At 35.2% G+C, this 20023-nt stretch overlaps 1 protein-coding gene across 1 annotated transcript in view; it reads left to right on the top strand.

The window, feature by feature from the left end:
• Window positions 1–20023, top strand: part of DNAJC13 (DnaJ heat shock protein family (Hsp40) member C13) — a 151421-nt gene that overhangs the window by 44814 nt on the left and 86584 nt on the right. Inside the window, exons 3-14 of the mRNA XM_077130133.1 lie at window positions 8967–9042; window positions 9611–9760; window positions 10215–10256; window positions 13071–13271; window positions 14764–14970; window positions 15063–15158; window positions 15498–15589; window positions 17710–17876; window positions 17981–18060; window positions 18143–18312; window positions 18796–18895; window positions 19649–19756. Coding sequence (XP_076986248.1) covers window positions 8967–9042; window positions 9611–9760; window positions 10215–10256; window positions 13071–13271; window positions 14764–14970; window positions 15063–15158; window positions 15498–15589; window positions 17710–17876; window positions 17981–18060; window positions 18143–18312; window positions 18796–18895; window positions 19649–19756 — 1489 coding nt within the window. The remainder of the gene's footprint in view (window positions 1–8966; window positions 9043–9610; window positions 9761–10214; window positions 10257–13070; window positions 13272–14763; window positions 14971–15062; window positions 15159–15497; window positions 15590–17709; window positions 17877–17980; window positions 18061–18142; window positions 18313–18795; window positions 18896–19648; window positions 19757–20023) is intronic.

The following is a 20023-nucleotide window of genomic DNA, read 5'->3' on the forward strand; positions in this document are numbered from 1 at the left end:
GCTATATGCCCTTCCACTTGAGAGAGAAGCCTTGAACTTCTCTGGCCTTCTTGAATCAAGGTATCTTTCCCTGGATGTGTTAGACTGGACATTTAATGGGACATTTTCATGGCCTTAGAACTGTAAACTAGCAACTTATTAAATCCCCTTTTTTAAAAGCCATTCTGGTATATTGCATTCTGGCAGCTAGCAGATTAGAACATTTGTGGTTTTTACCTTAAAAATGAGAAATTTTAGCATTTGCCAACTAGAGATAGAAGAATATTTTGAGCTCCATGTCTAAGGTTCACAAACTCAGGCTTTTCAACTGTCCGTTTGCATGTGAGGGTCAGGTGAAAGTGGCTTGTTAATGGTGAAGATTGGTATTTGTATTGCGACATATACAAATTCAGAGTAAGTATGAACAGCTTACCTTTCCATTGTGTTTCCGTATAGTAGATCAGGGTAGCCTTTACTGTAGATCTGTAGCCTTTATTGACTAAAGGAGACAGATTTCTCATGGTGCATTTGTGCTTAGTCTTAGCCCTTTCAACATTTTTATTTTCTGTTATGTTCAGCAGATCTGAAGATGATGTGTAAGTTGGAAAGGATATACTAGAAGAAAAGTCATATTCTAAAACTTCTTGAGAAGCTGGAGTAACAGATTTCATCTAATAAGATAAACATACAGGGAGATAAAAGTTTCAAAATAAAAAAAAGAAAGAACACTTTAAAGTATAAGGTCAGGAGAATAAGATTTTTAAGTCAAGGTAAAAAAAAAAAAAAGCACTCCAGCCTTGTACAACCTCTAGGCCAAAGAGCATGCTAGACAGAAGATTATGCATGAATTTAATTAGGGGCTTACAGTCAGAAGGAAGGTCTTCCCCAGTGGTGGCCAGTTGGGAGATGAAAGACTACACTCCTCTCAAATCCAAGAGTTCAAAAAAGAGAGGGTGAGCATGCCCAGAGAAAGGTTTATGAAGTTTAACAGTCTTGTGAGATTTGGTTACAATGGAGTTTCAGCCGACTCTCATGAGATTTGTTTATTAGGGAAGGGAAGGGTTTACGTTCTTTGACCTTTAATGTTGGTCCCCAGTCATGTAGGCCACTGTGTGCAGTGACTTGCTCTCAAAATGGAGGAGGGGCACAGGCCAGTGTTCTGGGCCCTTAAAGTTCACCCACACACAGCATACTACATTGTCCATAGGACAGACATTGCATTCATTAACAGTTTAAGAGACAAAAGAAAATAAGGAGTTCCTTACATAAAGGTAACAACTCTACAGAGTGATGCTATTATTGCCATAGAAGGAATTAGACCATTCTACTGATAATTGATAAAACCGAATATTTCAGTCTTAAATGGGAAGATTCTCTTCCATACTTCTCCGATGTGCTGAATTCTGCCAGGCCAGCAGGGTATTTTACACAGTCCAATTCACAGGGGTCACAGTCCAAGGCAGGTTGTTGGCACCAAATAGTGGCAGTTCAATGCACCCTCAGCGTTGAGATCTATTGTGCACATAGGTTACCGCAGAAGCCTACTGCAGAAAGATATTTGCTACAACACTAAGGGCTGAAAGAATACAAGCCAAATTTCCATTAGTAGACAGATACTATACTTTCCTCTCCTGCAATTGCAGGGAGCTTTCTGGAGTCAAACCTACAGTTAGCCTGGGCATAAGTACCCACAGAGTCATACATACTGTGCCTTGGGTTATGAGGGATCCTGGGTTGGTTACATATACAACTTTTGGCATTTTATGTATAAACTGGTCTAATACTTAAATTTTGGGTGACCCCAATATCCCGGATTCCCAACCAACACAGTGGCATTGATTGACCTTATTTCCCCCAATTTCTAATGCTTGTGGCACAGGCAAGAGCAGGTTACTTTCATTACTTCATGTGGCTGTAGCATTGCTGGTCTTTTTATTTGAATTCACTGTACCTACATGGGCCCTGCAGTTACCAGTTCAGCATGGGCTGGAGCATCCTCTTGGGGCCATAAATTGAGGCTGACAAGGACTGGATGCAACTGGTATATCCACTGCTGCAGAGATCGTTTATCACCTTTTAACTGCTCTTTTAAAAGCCCATTCATCCCTTTCAATTACCCCACCCTGCTCTGCTCTGGGGTTGTAATGCAGATGAAATGTCCATAAGACATCGTGGTCAGTAGCCCAGGCTTGGGTTAGTTTTTTCGAAGAGTGGGCTCCCTATCACTGTCCACATGTGTGGGGACCCTGAGAAAAGCGCTGAGCTTTTCTAAATTACCTATTTTAGCTCTTTGGTTAGGTTTTCCTACTGGAAAGGTCAGCAGTGGGCCAGTGGCCATATCTACAGCTGTAAAAGCATAATTTGCAACTCTGGATAAGGGAAAGGGCCTCATGTAATACCACCTGGTGCCCAGAACCTGCTCATGGCTGATGGATGGAGTTGATGAGAAGGCATCCTTTGGACTTGCAGCAAACAGGAGGGGCAGGCAGTTGTTTTCTGGTGGTGGGCAGCCGAAATTGCTGTGCCATTCTCCACAGAGTCTGGTACTCACGGTGTCGTGTTTTTTATGCAACCATTTGCAGCCTTGGGCAATGTTGGCTTTAGACTATGAATTTTTGCTAAAGCATCTGCTTCAATATTGCCAGGTAAGGAATCAATGTTATGGGCAGAGACATAAAATATGGTTATCTTTTGCTTGTGACAGGTAGTCCAGATGTATTGCCACATTACTTTTCCCCATAAGGGGTGGCAGACAACAGTTCATTGATCTCGCTTCCATGTGGCCATCAAACTGCCAGGGCTCAGAACCTCACCCAGTTGTCAGCTCAAATAATTAATGCATCTCTTGGTTCATGAACAATGACCATCCATACAGCCCTTAATTCAGCCCATTGGCTGCTTTGCATAGTCCAGTTTCCCACTATGTAATGTCCAACTAGGTTGCATGGCTACTGCCATCCAGGTGGCAGGCTGCCTGTGTGCTGATCCCATCAGTTTACCAGGCAGACTTAGTATACTGCCACATCCGTCAATGGTGGGAACAGAGACAGCCACCTTGGGAGGATCAGCAGGGAGGGGCAAGCATTGTTCTTCCACATAGGGAACTGGTCTCAGAATATTATGCATTTCTGCACTTAAAGGGACTGTTGCTGAAAATGCACTATATTGTAGGTAAGTACATACCCACCCCTGTATGGGGTTAGTTCTAGATTTCACAGGGCATTTCTGAGTTAATCCTTCAACTTGCAATAAGGCATTATGGGCAGCCCACAGTTTTTTTTTTCTAAGGGACTGTAACACAGTTTGGCTTCTTTCCAGAGCTGAAACCAGAAGCCAATAGAAACTTGCTTTGCCTGTTCCCTTCGCCACAAGCCCCACCCAAAGCCAGTATCAGAACTGGCCATATTTAACTCACAAGTCAGATCTGTGTCTATCCGCCATAAAGCCTGAGCCAGTGCGATGGCTCATCTGACTTTTTAGAAAGTGGTCTGCTGGGAGGTATTCTGTTCCCAGGGATAGATTTTTCTAATCAAAACATACACGGGTTTTAACATTTGGGCTGAGTGGGGAATGAAAGTTTCCAATATCCCAACAATCCCAAGAAAGCTGTTAGTTGTTTTGTTTTATGCAGCATAGGGAAATATTGTACTGATCAATTATATATATTATTATAAAATATATGTTATAATATATATAAAATATATAAAAATAATAAATTTTGTCTTTCCCAACCATACAGTATCCAATAATTTGACAGGGCAGCACAGCACTGCAGTCCATCACAATCAGTTGTCCATCCCCAGCTGTTAAGATGAAATAGCAACGATCCTGAGACTTTTTTTAGTTCTGGGAAAGAGTTACTGGTGAAAATACATCATCTGTATAATGAAATAGGGTCACAGTTTCCCATTTAGCCAAATCTTTTGCTACAAGCCAGCCCACGCAGATAGTCAATCTAGGTGAATAGCCTCATAGGCACATGATGAAAATCCTTTGTTCTTCCCAGGTGAGGGCAAAAACATATTGACTAGTCCAGTTTGAGGGAATACTAAAGATTTGAGTGTTAATTCTTTGTAGTAAAAAGGCAACCTTTGGAGATGCTTCTTGCGAAGGTAATGTCACTCCATGCTTTGCCTCCCAAATTTCTTCTTTTTTCTCCTTTTCATTATCAGATAAAGAATCTCTGGGATGGCAAGCCTTTGGATCCCAGTCAGGGGAAGTCAGGAAGTCAGGATATGCCCTCTCACTCCGGCATACTGGCCTGCTAATATTTCTAGACTCTTCATCTACAAGGCCTAGTTTCTCATTCAATTCATCCTCCAGATCTGCTGATTTCTCTGTCTTCGTTAAACAGTCCACTGCAACAGCTGTGAACTTGAGGATTTCTCTCTCTTTCTCAAGACAGCCTGCCATAGCTGGCTGTACTGTCCACAATGTCCAAGTGACTGCAGTGCAGTAAAGCAAGTGGGTGACACCTTCCCAGACCAGTGCCAGAGCAGAGTCCCCCTTCCCCGGACTCACGCTGTCTGTGGCCGGGAGTCTTTGGTTTCCTGGTTGGCTTGCCCAGTGTTCTAGTCCAGCACAACCCTGAGACCAAAGAGCTCACTAGACAGAAGATTACCCATGAGTTTAATTGGGGGCTTATGGACAGGAGGAAGATCTTCCCTGATGGCAGCCAGTTGGGAGATGAAAGTCTACCCTCCTCCCAAACCAAGAGTTCAAAAGGCAGAGGGTGAGCATGCCCAGGGAAGGATTTATAAAGTTTAACAGTCTCATGAGATTTGGTTCCCATGGAGTTGCAGCAGACTCTACGAGATTTGGTTATTAGGGGAGGGGCGGGGTTACATTCTTTGACCTTTAACATCTGTCCTCCGTCATGTAGACAGCTGTGAGAGGATAGGGCCGGGCCCTGGGTCCTTACAAATGTGCAAAGATTTTAGTTAATTATAAGCTCAAAATATATATTTTATAATGTATAAAGCTCAATAAATGCGGTTGAATGGCATTAGCTTCCTGATTCTAAACAGCATTATAGCTAATGGGTAATGTAAATCAGTTTCCTTAATAATTTAGCATAGTAGAATATATCTGAGGGTTAGGAAAACTTTGCTTGAAAGAGAGCTACTACTCCTTTAGGCATTTAGTAATGTAAGTTTTAGTTCCCAAATACAGTAAGTAAGAACAATCATAAATATTACTTTTTCGTTTGGAAGAAAAGGTGTTTGTGCTCACATTTCTTCACATTTTATATAATATGTTTTCATAAATTTCTCATATTTTGTTTACATTAGTCTTTATTCTTTAACAATTTGATTTTATTTAGCTATATCTTATAATAATGAGTAATTTTTAGAATGATAATATAAAAAATGGCCAACAAATTCATCTAAAACCCATACAACAGCAAATTAAATCATTATAATTTATAAATGACAAATTTTCCTTACAGATAGCCACTGAACTGTGAATATTTTCTTTCATAAAAGTATGAACTTATCTTTTTCTAATGGCATTATAGTGGTTATGAATTTAAAAATTAATTAAAAATAGGTTTATGTCTGACTTTTATTGTTTTAAAAGCAAAGGTATACTAATGGATCACAGGTTTGAATGCATGTTGGCATGTTATTGGATAGATTGGTCTATTCAGCTATTTGACAAATATTTGTTGAACACCTGTTATGCACCTACCATGCTACATAGAATGGTCGGAGTTAGCGTTTCAAAGAGAATGAAGAGGTACCTCTGAATTATATGGAATCTTTGTCTATATTCTTTATGGCTTAGAGACCCGAGTGACTTAGTAAAAGATAAGAAAAATATGCAGGACCATTGATATCAAAGAGGGCTTTTAGGTGAACTTTAAAGGCTTAGGGCTGCTTATAAAGTCTTAAAGTGACCAGGAAGTATTTGCCCTATACTTAAAGGAAGGTCCAGCAGCCATTTGTCCTAGGGAAGGGAGAAATGGGGAGGCTTATAGAAGAAGGAAAGGAAGCTCTCCTAATGTTTTCTTACAGCTTCTTAGGGAAGAAGGTTTAGACATCAGTATTTATCTGAAAGATGCTGAGTTTACTAGTCATGACAGTACTTTGGGCCTAATATATACCTGTTTCAGTTTGCTAAAGCTACCGAATGCAATATACCAGAATTAGGTTGACTTTTTCAAAGGGGATTTATTAAGTTATAAATTTACAGTTCTAAGGCCATGAAAATGTCCAAGTTTAAAGCATCAAGAAGAAGATACCTTCTCTGAGGAAAGGCTGCTGGCTTCCAGGGTTCCTCTGTCACGTGAGAGGGCACATGGCAACATTTGCTGCTCCTTCTTTCCTGGAGCATTTCTTTATCTGAGCCCTCTCCAAAATGTCTCTGCCTTTTATCCTCTCATAAAGGACTCTAGCAAGGGAATTAAGATCCACCTTGAATGGGCTGGGTCACATCTCTGTGGAAACAGCCTAAGTAAAAAGTTCTGCTCACAATGGGTCTGTACCCACAGGGATGGATTAAAAGATTTTTCTGATGAACATAACAGAATCAAACCAGCACAACACCTAACTCCAGGATCCTTTTGCTGAAGGAACTAGCATGTACTCTGTTCAGTATGGTAGCTACTAATCACATGTGACTAATTAAATTTATAGTAATTAAATTAAAAATTCATTTCTTCAGTTGCATTAGCTGTATTTCAAGTGCTCAACTGCTATGTTTGGCTAACTGCTACTTTATAGGATAGTACAGATATATAAAATTTTCATTATTTTAGAAAGTTTTTTTGGACACCACTGATTTAGATGACAAAATTAGATGAAAAGATGTCAGAAGAGGCTTTGCTGTGGCACAGGAGACTAGTATAGAATTGAAAAGAATGTTCTCTCAACTTGTCCTCTAGGGCTGTGACAACTGCAGTTAACATTTAGAACATTTCAGGCATGCAATTCCTAAACATTTTGCTCTCAGAGTAAATAAACAAATTTTGTAGTTTTACTTTAGGATTATAAAAAGTTGCATATTTAACTTTCAAGAAGAATAAAGTTAGAATTTGTGAGTTCACATTCCTACTGTACATTGATTTCATTGTGTATATCTGCTGAGGAAAGTATTAATTCATACAAGACTTTATTTGTTTTAATTTGCAGTCATTGATTAACCCTTTGAAATTTTGAGATTTTGAGTTCATGTTTATATAAATCTTCACTTACTTCACCAGTCCTCCAACCCCACTTCAGAAAGCAGCAAATGAATATTTTTTATAGGAAATGTTCTTATTCTTTAGATAGTTTCCCACTCAACTTTAGACATATAAAATTAGGGGAAAATATTTATAATATTACAGTATGTTCTAATTAAATGTGTGGTAAAGATTCATAAAAACCATCATTTTATTTTTTCCCAGAATAGAAATAACTTTGTCATTTTTTATTTTATAAGTTATATGTTTATTAGGGAAAGATGGACAGTAGAAAAATTTTAAAATCTCTCGATCTTAATGGAAATATTTCTAATGTGTTACGTTTAAGTCTGATAATGTCTGTTGGTTTTAGGTAATGTGCATCTTTTTACTGTATCAGTAGTTCAAAGCATAAAAATATGATTCTTTTGCTAGATGTCAAAAAGGCACTTATAACACTCATTTTTTATTATTTTTAAATGTCTTACTAAAATACAAATTAATAAGTATTTCAGAGTCATATAAATATGATCAGTGTATTAGTAAGTTTTTCTGATATTGAGCTTTTTGTTTTCCTAAATTGAATCTTCTTTGGTCATGGTCTACTACTATTTTAATATGCTTGCTATTGATTCTTATTGATTGCTTATTTACATAAAAAGAAAGATTGGGCCTATGTGTTTGTGTTTCCCTCATATTTATACTGTCTTAATCAGGCTTTAGTATCACTAAAAGAATTGATATGCTATTCTTCATATTTTGTGGAACAATTTAAGAAGCATACATGAGAGTTATGTAGTTCTTTATAGTTTCACTGCCTTGAATTGGTCTGAGCCCTGTGTTTTTGGAAAGTATAATTCTTTGGCAGCTTTTAAAAATTCTTCTATGGGGGTTGGTTTATTCTTAATTTCACAATTTCTCAGTATGGAGTTACATATACCATTTTATGTAAAAAAATTTCTTATGTATCTGTAACAGTTTATTCTTATTTCTAGTTTTATTGTTGCGTTTTCTTAGAGTTGCTGTTTTACTCCTTTTATTATTTTATTTCCAAAGAACTAGTTCTCCAATTTTAAATAAGTTTTTCTAATTCAATTTCTACTTTTATCATTATGAATTACCTCTCTTTTAAAGGGTTTTTGATATCCAGTGTTTTCAGGTTTGTTACTTTAAGTGAAAGAAGTAAAGTGAGAAGTGAAAATTGCTTGTCTGTGATGTAGGCTTCCTGTTTCTCTAAAATTACAACACTTAATTTAATAGGTAGTTGCTTAAATGGAAATTATTAAGATTCCAGGATATGGCTTTAACTGACCTGGGCATGGTTTTTCCTTCCTTTCCATCATGGTTTTATTCAGAGGATATTTTGAAAGAATTGTTAGGGCACAGTGTCTTTTTTTTTTGTATAGGCAGGCACCGGGAAATGAACCCGGGTTTCCAACATGGCAGGCAAGAATTCTGCCACTGAGCCACTATTGCCCGCCGCAGTGTCTTTTTTTACAATAAAATTTTCCCATTTCGAATCCTCAGCCAATACCTTGCCAACTTTTTGCTAACAGCACAAGATTACTTGTATTGGTCATACTTTTCTATTGATGAATCTTAATTCACACCAAAGTGAATGGTAAAAGGAGTGTTTTTTAATACCTATAACATTTTAGTGCTTTAAAAAATGTGAAAATATAAAATAAGCTATATTTTGTTACTATGAGTCAACTTAACACTTTCCTATTTAACTATCAAAATATTCTATTAATGTCATATATTTTCTTATAAAATGTTATCTTTTGTTTAAACTAAATTTAAGACTTGTCTTCTTTTGTAGGTATAAACGTGTCTTTTCAGTTGGAACCCATGCGATTACTACATATAATCCCAATACCTTAGAAGTAACAAATCAGGTAATCATATTAGAAGCTGTCAGTGTTTGTATGAACTCCATTTGAATTTTAAACAGCAGGATATGACCCATGAACCTCTGGACTGAAATCAGTACTGTAAGAAAGGTCACATTTGAAAGAGATTGGTGTATCTACTTGTCGTAAGAGTAGTAGTACTGTTTATAAAACTGAACTGGACATGGATAATTAAATATATTTTAAAATATTTTAGTTTATTTTTAATTGAAAATTAGACACATTTTACAGATTCCATTTTTATTTCTTTTTTAATGGATTTGTAGGCAGCAGTTCTTTTAACTTGTGTATTTTAATTGATTTGTGTCACTGTTATTAATCATTGAACTTAGAATAGAGATTGGGTATTTTTCTTATTGTTGCCTTAGATGACTAAAAACTTTCAAGGAATTTATGTTACAGAATTGCTATAAGATGAAACTACTTCTAAACTTCAGCATTTTGAAAGATTTTGTTCATTTAATCAATGGGATGACATTAAAATATTAAAAATAAGTGTTGCATTTCACTATATTGATAGCATCAGTTGAAGGAATTACTTTCTCTTTGTTAGTGGCCTTATGGAGACATTTGCAGCATCAGCCCTGTTGGAAAAGGACAAGGAACAGAGTTCAACCTCACATTTCGTAAAGGCAGTGGAAAAAAGTCAGAAACTTTAAAATTTTCTACAGAACACAGAACAGAACTTCTTACAGAAGCATTGGTAAGAAAGGTACCATGTTAGTAAATGAAACTTTTCTCTTCTCTTTTTAAAATGAAACATTTAATACATATCTTAAAGTAGAGCTATTTATGTTCTGAGCCTTTGTACCTACTATTCTTAATTTTTCTTATTGAACTTTAACATGACACTGTAAAACTTTCACTTTTCTCTAAGTGAATGGCCATAAAATCTTTTATAATGGCAGTTGATTAGTTTTTTCTAAATGCATGTACAGGGCAAACCAATTATATGTTTAATTAATCTACTTGTTCTTCAATAAGGTTCCATACATTTGTTTATAAGTTTTTAATTGACATCTTTTAACTGTAATTCTAATAACAGTTCTTAATATCAAGGTTAGCAAGCAATATTACTTGTTTTTAGTAAAAAGGACTAACTTTTGAATCTTGTCTGTTGTCATAACCTAGTTATATGGTTATATTTTCTCTTTCAGAGATTTAGGACTGATTTTTCAGAAGGAAAAATCACTGGAAGGGCAAGTATTTTTATAGTTATTAATATGTATTTTTAGATTCTCAAATGTTATCTTTTATTGTAGAAATCGTTCCATAATCTAAGTTCCTTTAATGGCAAAGCTAAAGGGGAAAAAGGAAAATAATTTTAATGTCTCCTGTTACAGTGATAGAGTAATGAATGTAGTTTAACAGGAAACTCAAATATGAGGAATTAGATCTAAGACTGTTGATGCTGGTAGTTGAGAAAATATCGTCAGGCAAAACTAAAGTATTAAAAACAACAGCTAAACCCATTTTAAATAGTAGCATAGTAAGTGCTATATTACTGATAATGTTTGTTGGAATGTACAAAGTTGTTTCATGTTAAGAGTTTCCTATTTCAAAAGTAATAAAGCTTTAAGGTTTGGGCACATTGAAACTGTCTTATTATATGTAACTTTTCTGGATCTGGCCTGTGATAAAGATTTGTGTGGTACACTAATGGCTTTGGGAGAGTCATGATTGCTTATTAGAATCTTGTCAACTTTCCCAGGCCTTCTTCAGTCATGTCACAGCAGCATATAAACTAAATCAGAGATGTCTGGAAAAGGAAAATTGGAAGTTTATGCTTTTTCTGCTCTTGGAATACTGAATTTTTTTCTATGAGCAAATATTGTTATTATATATAATAGTAACAAAAGAGTAATACCTAAACGTCATAGCATTCAGCATATGTGGCTTCTGGCAAAAGGCAGGAACTGAATTCTGATAATGCTGGAAGCACCATTTCCTTGGTTTCTTAAGCTCTCATCCCTTCTATAGAATTTCTGCTATTTGTTTTAGCATTCCAGAAGCTCACTGATCACAACTTAAGCAACTGGCTGGTTGCCCAGAAGCCATTTAAAATAGTTTTATGGCAGCTGATGAGCTGCTTGGTTTCTAATTTCTGATGAGCCCAGTCAAGTCTCCATAAATCCTTAATTAGTGTGCTTGTTTTAGTTATTTTATGTTAACAGGTGAATTTTCTGTTTCTCTCATTTGTCTGGAAAACAGCATTCAAAAGTATATTTATAGATCTTGTATATAATGTCTCTTTAGATCAACCACTTAATACTTTTCAAAAGCTCTATAGTAGAAACAGTATCTTCACAAAATTGTCTAATGGGTGGTATTCCACCTAATTTTACATGGAACAAAGAATAAGGGGTTCAAAGTGACAATGCACCTCCCTAAAATTCAGATTCAATACCTTTGCCCCAGATGAATGCTATGCTGGCTGAACAGCATTTTTGCATAAATTGAATTTGGCCCTCAGGGTTTCTATTGCCCCTAGACTCTAGATTAGAGTCTCTCAGCATCTTCCCTTTGTCTTCATAATCTTGTGGGATAATGATGTGTTTCTATCAGTATATCTCACAGAAGTTATTAGCTTGGAGGATTGGAGAATATACTGGTTGTGGGCATGTGAGCAAGTATAGATTGGAAAAGAGCCAGAGTATTTTGTGAGCTCCCTTCCACACCCACCTCTATTCCAGTGAAATATTTTATTTCATCAGCACCTGCTGCAGAGGTGTGGTATTCTTTTAATTCAGAATCAAGGCTCTGAATATATTTTTAGGTTAATGCAGGCCCTTTTGCTTTCTACAGAATTCCTATTATGGAACTAGACTGTGCATGATGACCTCAGTCAGTGATGCTGAGAGAAAACTGGATGAGATATGGTGCTGTGAACCTCATTGCTGGTGTTACTGTTGGGATGTTAGTGAAGGAGACCTGCTCTCTTTTCTAAACACCGACAGGAGAATCTTTCCCTGATTTCAGTACTAGAAATAGTTGTGCTCTTAAGCAATTAATTTGATTTTACCATAAGAATCATGTAACTGATCAAGTGTCTCTCTTCATATTGATGGGTAGAAAACTTGATGGAAAGTTTGGAGGGGAATATCTTTACACTTGACCCTTCGTTATCCTTATTTTACCATTGTACCATTTTCCCTTTATTTTTAATTTATTTTCTTCTTCTGTATCTCATCATTTTAGTTAACTGTCTCTATTAAACCTTTTTTTTTTCTTTTTAGGAATAAAGTGAGGTAATAAATGGATATTGAGCATTCTAATCATTTCTGATACTCTGCTACTTTAATTTGCAAAGAAATGTTACTAGCTAAATGAAATTTTACTTGCTAATGTGATCAAAACTCCTACAGATAACTTTCAAGTGACATGATTAGAAAAGCCTAAGGCCAAATTTAGGCTTCGTCAATTTTTGATGTGTAGAACGAAAATCTGTATTAACATACTGAGCCAGCTCAGGATGTTTTAATTGAATACCATAACTTCTGGGAAGTGTGACTTAGATCTTTGCCATCTATAATTTGGATTAAAATGGAATCCATCAACAAAAGTTGAGATCTTTTTCCTGATAAAGCTCTTTCAGAGTAGCATTTCTATTTAGGATTTTCCTTTTCCTTTCCTTTTTTTTTACATGGGCAGGCAGCAGGAATCGAACCCAGGTCCTCTGGCATGGCAGACGAGCATTCTTGCCTGCTGAGCCACCGTGGCCCACCCTTCGTTTTCTTTTTATAGATTTACCTAACAGGAGCTAAAATTGTATCACAAAATATTGTAAACCAGAACCTTTACTATTAGAAAAAATTCAGCTTAGATGAACAGTCTTAATTAAATAAACACAAGCGCACAGATAGCTAAAATAAGTTTTTAAAAATTTAAATAGCAGCTCTAAATATTTATAAGAGCATTTAGATTTTTTTATTGTTTCAGCAGTGAATGATACATTAAGCATTATTTTATGGTAAACTTAAATATGAACCTAAAAGTATTATTTCTCCCTCTAGAGATATAACTGCTATAAGCATCACTGGAGTGATTCAAGAAAACCTGTAATTTTAGAAGTAACTCCTGGAGGCTTTGACCAAATTAATCCTGCAACCAACAGAGTCCTTTGTTCCTATGACTATAGAAATATTGAAGGCTTTGTAGATCTGTCTGATTATCAAGGAGGGTTTTGTATACTTTATGGAGGATTTAGTAGATTGGTAAGTAATATTTTTAAAAATGACACATTTGAAAAGGGACAGAATGATTTGAAGGAAAGCAGGATTTTTGCACCTCACTTTGAAATTTCATGAGAGTCCTATGGGAGGAATAGGGTGTTAAAGAGTACTGGCTCTGGTGACATAAAGACCTGAATTTGAATCCTGATTTGCTACTCTCTGAAATGAAGGGAGTACTATATGTAACACAGGTTATCTGTGTGAGAATGAGGTGAGATAATTATGTAAGAGACTGAAACTCTTTCTCCAAACGATGGTACCATCCTAGTATCCCATATTTATGAACACACCTCTGTATGTTTTGTTACCTCCGACTTTAGGTTTGAAAGAGGAAGGCCCATATTGAAACTGAGTTCTCTTTCCCACCCACCTAAAACCTGCTGTCCCAGGACTGTCCAAAGCTATATCTCTTTCTGGGTGGTGGCAGTTTGGAATGTTTAACCCCTTGGTGGAAACCATACCTAATTATAGGAATATGGCCTTGCAGGCCTTAACAGGATAACCAAATTACAATAATCTCAACAATTTTATTACAGTTCAACCAAGCTATTCAATGCATAAGGTAAATATTAGGGATGAGAATTGTTTGATACAATGTTTTTTATTTCTTGATGAAAATAAGAGGCTTTAATTTTGATCACCCAGTTTCTAAGGTTACACTTGGTCTTTTAAAAAGACTCTAGGTAAAATGAATCAATGTATTAGAAATACAGTATAACATAGATTCATTCATTCATTCATTCAAGGAACCTTCGTCTATTACTTTCTCCATCAGTGGGAATTGTGGTAAGCTACTGGGAATAAAATTAGTTTATTAGACAAGAGTCTTTCATAATAGGAAGAGAGCTACTGGTGTTCTGGTCAGGACAGTTCTCTCTCCTGTGGCACATTCTTGCTTTGCCTTTTGCAGAACTGATAGCATTTCTGACCTCCAAGCATGAAATGCAAGTAGCAATACCTCATCCTTACTTTTGTAAATACCCTCCTGGGGGTTGGTTTTAACCATTGATAGCCCATTGTCTTGTAAACATTTAAACATTCTTCAAAGGAAGAAGTCTGCAAGGAAGCCTACTATATAAAAAACATTAAATCAGAGCTACTAAAGTTGAAATTAAGTATCCTGCCCACTTAGTACTGTGATTGGGGTCGCTGCAATTCTTCCTTAGAAGTCCCAATATGCTGTTTTACATGTGGTGAGGAGAAACTCTAGACCCTAAGGAATTATGAAATACTTTGTTCAGTGAGTGAGTTGCAGGGCCTTTAATTGTAGCTTAAACTTTGTAACTTTAATGTAGCAATTTCTTTAAACGACAACACAGTGCTTATTTCCTCTGATACTATATACTACTGCCCATTCTATTGTCTAGAATTGTTTCTCTTTCTTATGAGTTGTTTCTCTTTCTTATGAGTTGATTAAATATAATTACATTTTATTATTTCAACTCTGACTTTTTAAATTTCAAAATTTGTACAGCATTTATTTGCATCAGAGCAAAGAGAAGAAATTATCAAAAGTGCAATAGACCATGCTGGCAATTACATAGGTATTTCATTGAGGATCAGAAAGGAACCTTTAGAATTTGAGCAGTATTTGAATCTTCGCTTTGGAAAATACAGCACTGATGAATCCATCACATCTTTAGCAGAGTTCATAGTCCAAAAAATATCACCTAGACATTTGGTAAGACCCATGTGTTGAAAATAAAAATTTGCTCATCTGATTTTGATATTTTTCACTAACTTTTTAATATGTCTTAATTTTATTGTTTTAAGGAACCTGTAAAAAGAGTTCTAGCGCTTACAGAAACATGTTTAGTAGAACGTGATCCAGCAACCTATAATATTGCAACATTGAAGCCTTTAGGAGAGGTAAGTTTCAGCATATTAGTGTAAATGAAATTTCTTCCTATTGATAAGTTAAAATAATTTCCTTTGTATTTTAATATTTACTCATGCCTAATGAATCAGAAACAGGGAGAATTGATTTAATTCTTTGCATAATTTAATGATTTTAAAACAATGAATATTTCAAAAATTATTTTCCAAAATACATGCTCAATAGAATGTTTTATTCAATGACTGTATGAAAATTTGACTTTTAATTTTTTTCATTATTGACCTTTTAACTAAATGAAGGTGTATTGGTTTCTATAATGAAATATCTTAAAATTAACCATTTCTTATTAAACTTTTTTTTGTTTTCATTAGGTATTTGCATTGGTTTGTGACTCAGAAAATCCACAACTTTTTACAATTGAATTTATAAAAGGGCAAATAAGGAGATATTCTTCAACAGAGAGGTATTTTATTTTTGAGTATTTTTCCTTATTCATTAAGCTTTTCAGATCCTAGCATGTGCAAAGCAAAGTGCTTGTTTGAAGAGGAAAAACAAAGATGGATAATCTAGAATATTAAAATTATGTAACTAAGGAAAAGATAACATTTTATTGCCTATTTAAAATTACCTTTGTTAACTTTTTAAATTCCTAAAAGACAATAAAAATTGTGATTTAATTTTAAATGGAATGATGAAAATAAAGTGCACATTTTATTTTCAACATTAAGTTGTTTGAATAACATCAACACATCAATTTAATATAAATACACTTGAAATTAGATTTTTAAAATTTAACATCAAAAGCTAGTTACCAGTTTTCTAGTGGAGTATGCATACACTTTTTGATTACTGTGACTTGCCTGTTCCTGGGAAAACCTATAAACTGCAATAGCTCATAAATTTCTGCAACTTGAGCACATGTATAATGCTTTTCTACCATGAATGACTGGACCTCCCTTTGTGTATTAAACCAGCAACATGAGATTGGCAGTTCTTAACATTCCAGACAGTTCTTACATGCCATTGTAAATAGGTTGAGACTAGATTGAGTTTGTTTTTTAAAGTTAAGTTGAAACAGTTCCAGTACATTTTGCCACTGCTTGCGATACAACCTTATTGAGGTTTTTTAATTTCTTACAGTATGACTAACAACCGTTTCTCACTTTAGAAAATTTCCAGTTTAAAGTCAGTAGAATTACATCTTAAGCAAAGATTATATTTGTTTCTTCTCTTGAATTCAAGAAGAAGAAAACAACTGAAAAAATAGTGTAGATATCCTAATCAGGTGAAGAATTCAATACTCACAGCTTGTCAGTTTCTTTATGTGTATTATCTGATATAATTTTGACAGGAGCCTTAGGAAGGTCTGCCATTCCTATTAAATTATACACACAGGAAGTAAAGTAACTTCTTTGTGACCTTGGGTTAGGAAAAGATTTCTTGAATAAAACACCAAAAGTACAATTCATAAAATTAAAAAAAAATGGTTAGACTTTATCAAAATTTAAAACTTTAATAACACAATAAAGAAAATGAGAAAACAATAGGGAGAAAATATTTGCAAAGCACTTATCTGATAAAGGACTTGTATCCAGAACATGAAAAGAACTTTTACAAATGACGATAAAAACGTAACCCTCCCAAATGGGCAAAAGATTCTAATGGGCACCTCACCAGAGAAGATATATGAATGGTAAATAAGCACATGAACAGATGTTCAACATCATTAATCATTAGGCCAATGAAAATTAAAACCATTACATATGCACTAAAAAGGCTAAAATAAAAAAGGATTGGTAATGCCAGTTTTTGGAAAGGATGTGGAGAACTGAAAGTCTCATACATTGCTAATAAGAATTTAAAATGATAAAACCGCTTTGAAAAACAGCTTGGCAATTTCTTAAAAGATTACACATACAGTTTTCATACTATCCAACTATAGTATATCTAGCCAAGAGAAATTAAGGCATGTGCCCACACAAAGACTTGCACGTGAATGTTCATAGCAACATTATTCATATTTGTGAAAAGCTAGAAACAACCCACCTATCCATCAGCTGGTGAGTGGATAAACAGAATGTTGTATATCCATACAGTGAATACTACTCAACAATAAAAAGGACTGAGCTATAGTACATGCAGTTACCTGGTTGAATCTCAAAAACATACTCTGTTGGGGCTGGGGAGTTTTCCCCAATGGGGCACAAGTGAACTTTTGGGGGCTGATGCAAGTATACCAAAATAGGACTGTGGTGGTGATTATACAATTGTATAAATTTACTAAAAATTATCAAAGTGTACATTTTAACTGGGTAAATTTTATGTCTTGTAAGTTATACCTCAAGCTGTTAAAAATAATTTTTTTTAAAGGGATACATTAAAGCTGTAGTGCTTAAGTAACTTCTCTTTTGGCAGCAAGGTGAAGAGCTAATATTGAAACTCCAGGTTTCTCCCAAAGCCTCTCTTCTTTTGTACTTCTCATTATATCCAGTGTCTCCCTGAGCAGTTTTACTTGCTAAAGTGCATGTGCTGTATTCTAAATCAGTCCTAAGATCTTTTTTTTTTTTTTTAAACCTTGCTCAGAGATTCCTTACTAGCAAGTTTGCTGGATGGAGTAAGAGCCTCTGGTAACAGAGATGTTTGTGTAAAAATGACTCCAACCCATAAAGGTCAGCGATGGGGATTACTCAGCATGCCTGTCGATGAGGAAGTAGAGAGCCTTCATCTCAGGTTCTTAGCGACACCTCCCAGTAAGTATTATACAATTGCATTTTAAACCATCTAGTTAATATTTTAAGAATTAGGGATGCAAACTTTTAAATCTTCTTTTTTGAACCTTTTCATCTCTTTACAGATGGCAACTTTGCAGATGCTGTATTCAGGTTCAATGCTAATATTTCATACAGTGGCGTTCTGCATGCTGTAACACAGGACGTAAGATCAATTTTATCCTAATTTAGTCAATGTCATTTACTTTTGGTGTGGAAAGTTTTTGAAATATTCTCCCTTCACCTAGGGTCTTTTCTCAGAAAACAAAGAAAAACTGATCAATAATGCCATAACAGCATTATTGTCCCAAGAGGGGGATGTTGTTGCGTCAAATGCAGAACTTGAGAGTCAGTTCCAGGCTGTAAGGAGGCTTGTGGCTTCCAAAGCTGGTTTTCTAGCCTTCACTCAACTTCCAAAGTAAGTTGACTTCTGAAACTTAACTTCTCTTAGAGAATTTAAACAACTCAGAATAGCAGATAATCTACAACTGACCTCTTTATCTGGTTTATATCAGGTTTAATCAAATATATCACACCTTTTATGTGGTGCGACAGTTTATATTCATGAGAAATGAAAAGAAAGGTGCATGGAATTGAAGTGAAATATGAGTTCCATGCTCACCAGTAATTCACTCTTGTTTTAGTGAATTTGATTGGGAAATTATATGCTTTCTAGTTTTAGTTAATTTTAAAAGAAACTGCTCCCCACCAAAGGAAAAGCAGCTATTTTCAAAACTGATTAAACTGACGACATATGTTCTAGAGGTGGAATTCAAAATATGTAATTGCTGCAGTAATGCAATGGAAATCTACAGTGATCAATTATGTGATATTTTAATGATTAAATAATTTTAAAATGCTCCAGTAGTGCTATTTTATGCCTTTTTTTTTGTTCCAAAAGGTTTCGGGAGCGTCTAGGAGTGAAAGTAGTGAAAGCTCTCAAGAGGAGCAACAATGGAGTAATCCATGCGGCTGTTGATATGCTTTGTGCCCTCATGTGTGTAAGTGGTGATTTCCGCAAGGAAACTCGTTTTTCTTAAATTTACTGATGGTTTTAATTTCCACAAATCCAGATTTTCATTGTACCAATTAAAGTCCATGTTTCTATAGTCCCTAAATTGCCCTTTTAGCTATTTGTATACTCCGATATTTGCGAGGTACATCTTATATGCTAGACACTGTGCTACGTGTTAGAAATGCAAACGTACTAAGGTGAAATTCCTTCCTCCCTTCACCACTGAACCACCCATGCACCCAGTTACTTGCTTTTAAATACTAAGTTTTTTCATTTCAAATATAAGTTACAAAATTCTCAGCACAGGGTGGGATGTTCTTTGCCTTTTAGGAAGACAGTATATACCTGACATGTAATGAGGGCTCACACTATTGTTATTTTATATTTCAGTTATCCATGAATTATTTTAATGGGATTATTTGTAGTAGTAAGGATGATAAAACAGTAAACTTTAATTCACTTTTGGGAATAATTTTAAGGTTTTGTATATTTTGAGAAGGTGCTTAGTACAATACTATTTTCTGTCACTTGTTAGGCAAATAATCTATGAGATCTGATCAAATGCAAGGGAAATAGTTCTTCTGCCTGCTTTCTTATTGTGAGTTTCTTTTCTGTCTTAAACTTTAAAGGCCATGGTTTTTACTTCTTTCAGTGTGTAATGAATACCCTTTATAAATGACTTTTGTGTGATGCCAGCACATGGGATTGCTAATGAATTATCACTACTTTCAATCAATAGCCCATGCATGATGACTATGACTTAAGGCAAGAACAGCTAAACAAAGCCTCTCTTCTCTCTTCAAAGAAGTTTCTGGAAAACTTACTGGAGAAATTTAATTCCCATGTGGTAAGCTGTAATTAAACTTGTTTAATGGGAAATGTCACACCATTATTGAAAGGTATTTCAGAAGTGCAACATGGACAGTTTTTTCTGTTTTTATTGAGCCCCTGGGTTTGGTCAGTATGGTCACAGTTCAGCTTGGCCATTAATAATAAAATATTCTAGCTTAGGGCTATATCTCTTCAGGACTATATCTATTCATCTGGGAAGGAAAAGTTGCAAAGCCTTTTGATTTTTATAATTGTATTACAGATTTTTTTTTCTCTTTTTTTT

Source organism: Tamandua tetradactyla, chromosome 15, assembly GCF_023851605.1.
Source record: "Tamandua tetradactyla isolate mTamTet1 chromosome 15, mTamTet1.pri, whole genome shotgun sequence".
NCBI lineage: Eukaryota > Metazoa > Chordata > Mammalia > Pilosa > Myrmecophagidae > Tamandua > Tamandua tetradactyla.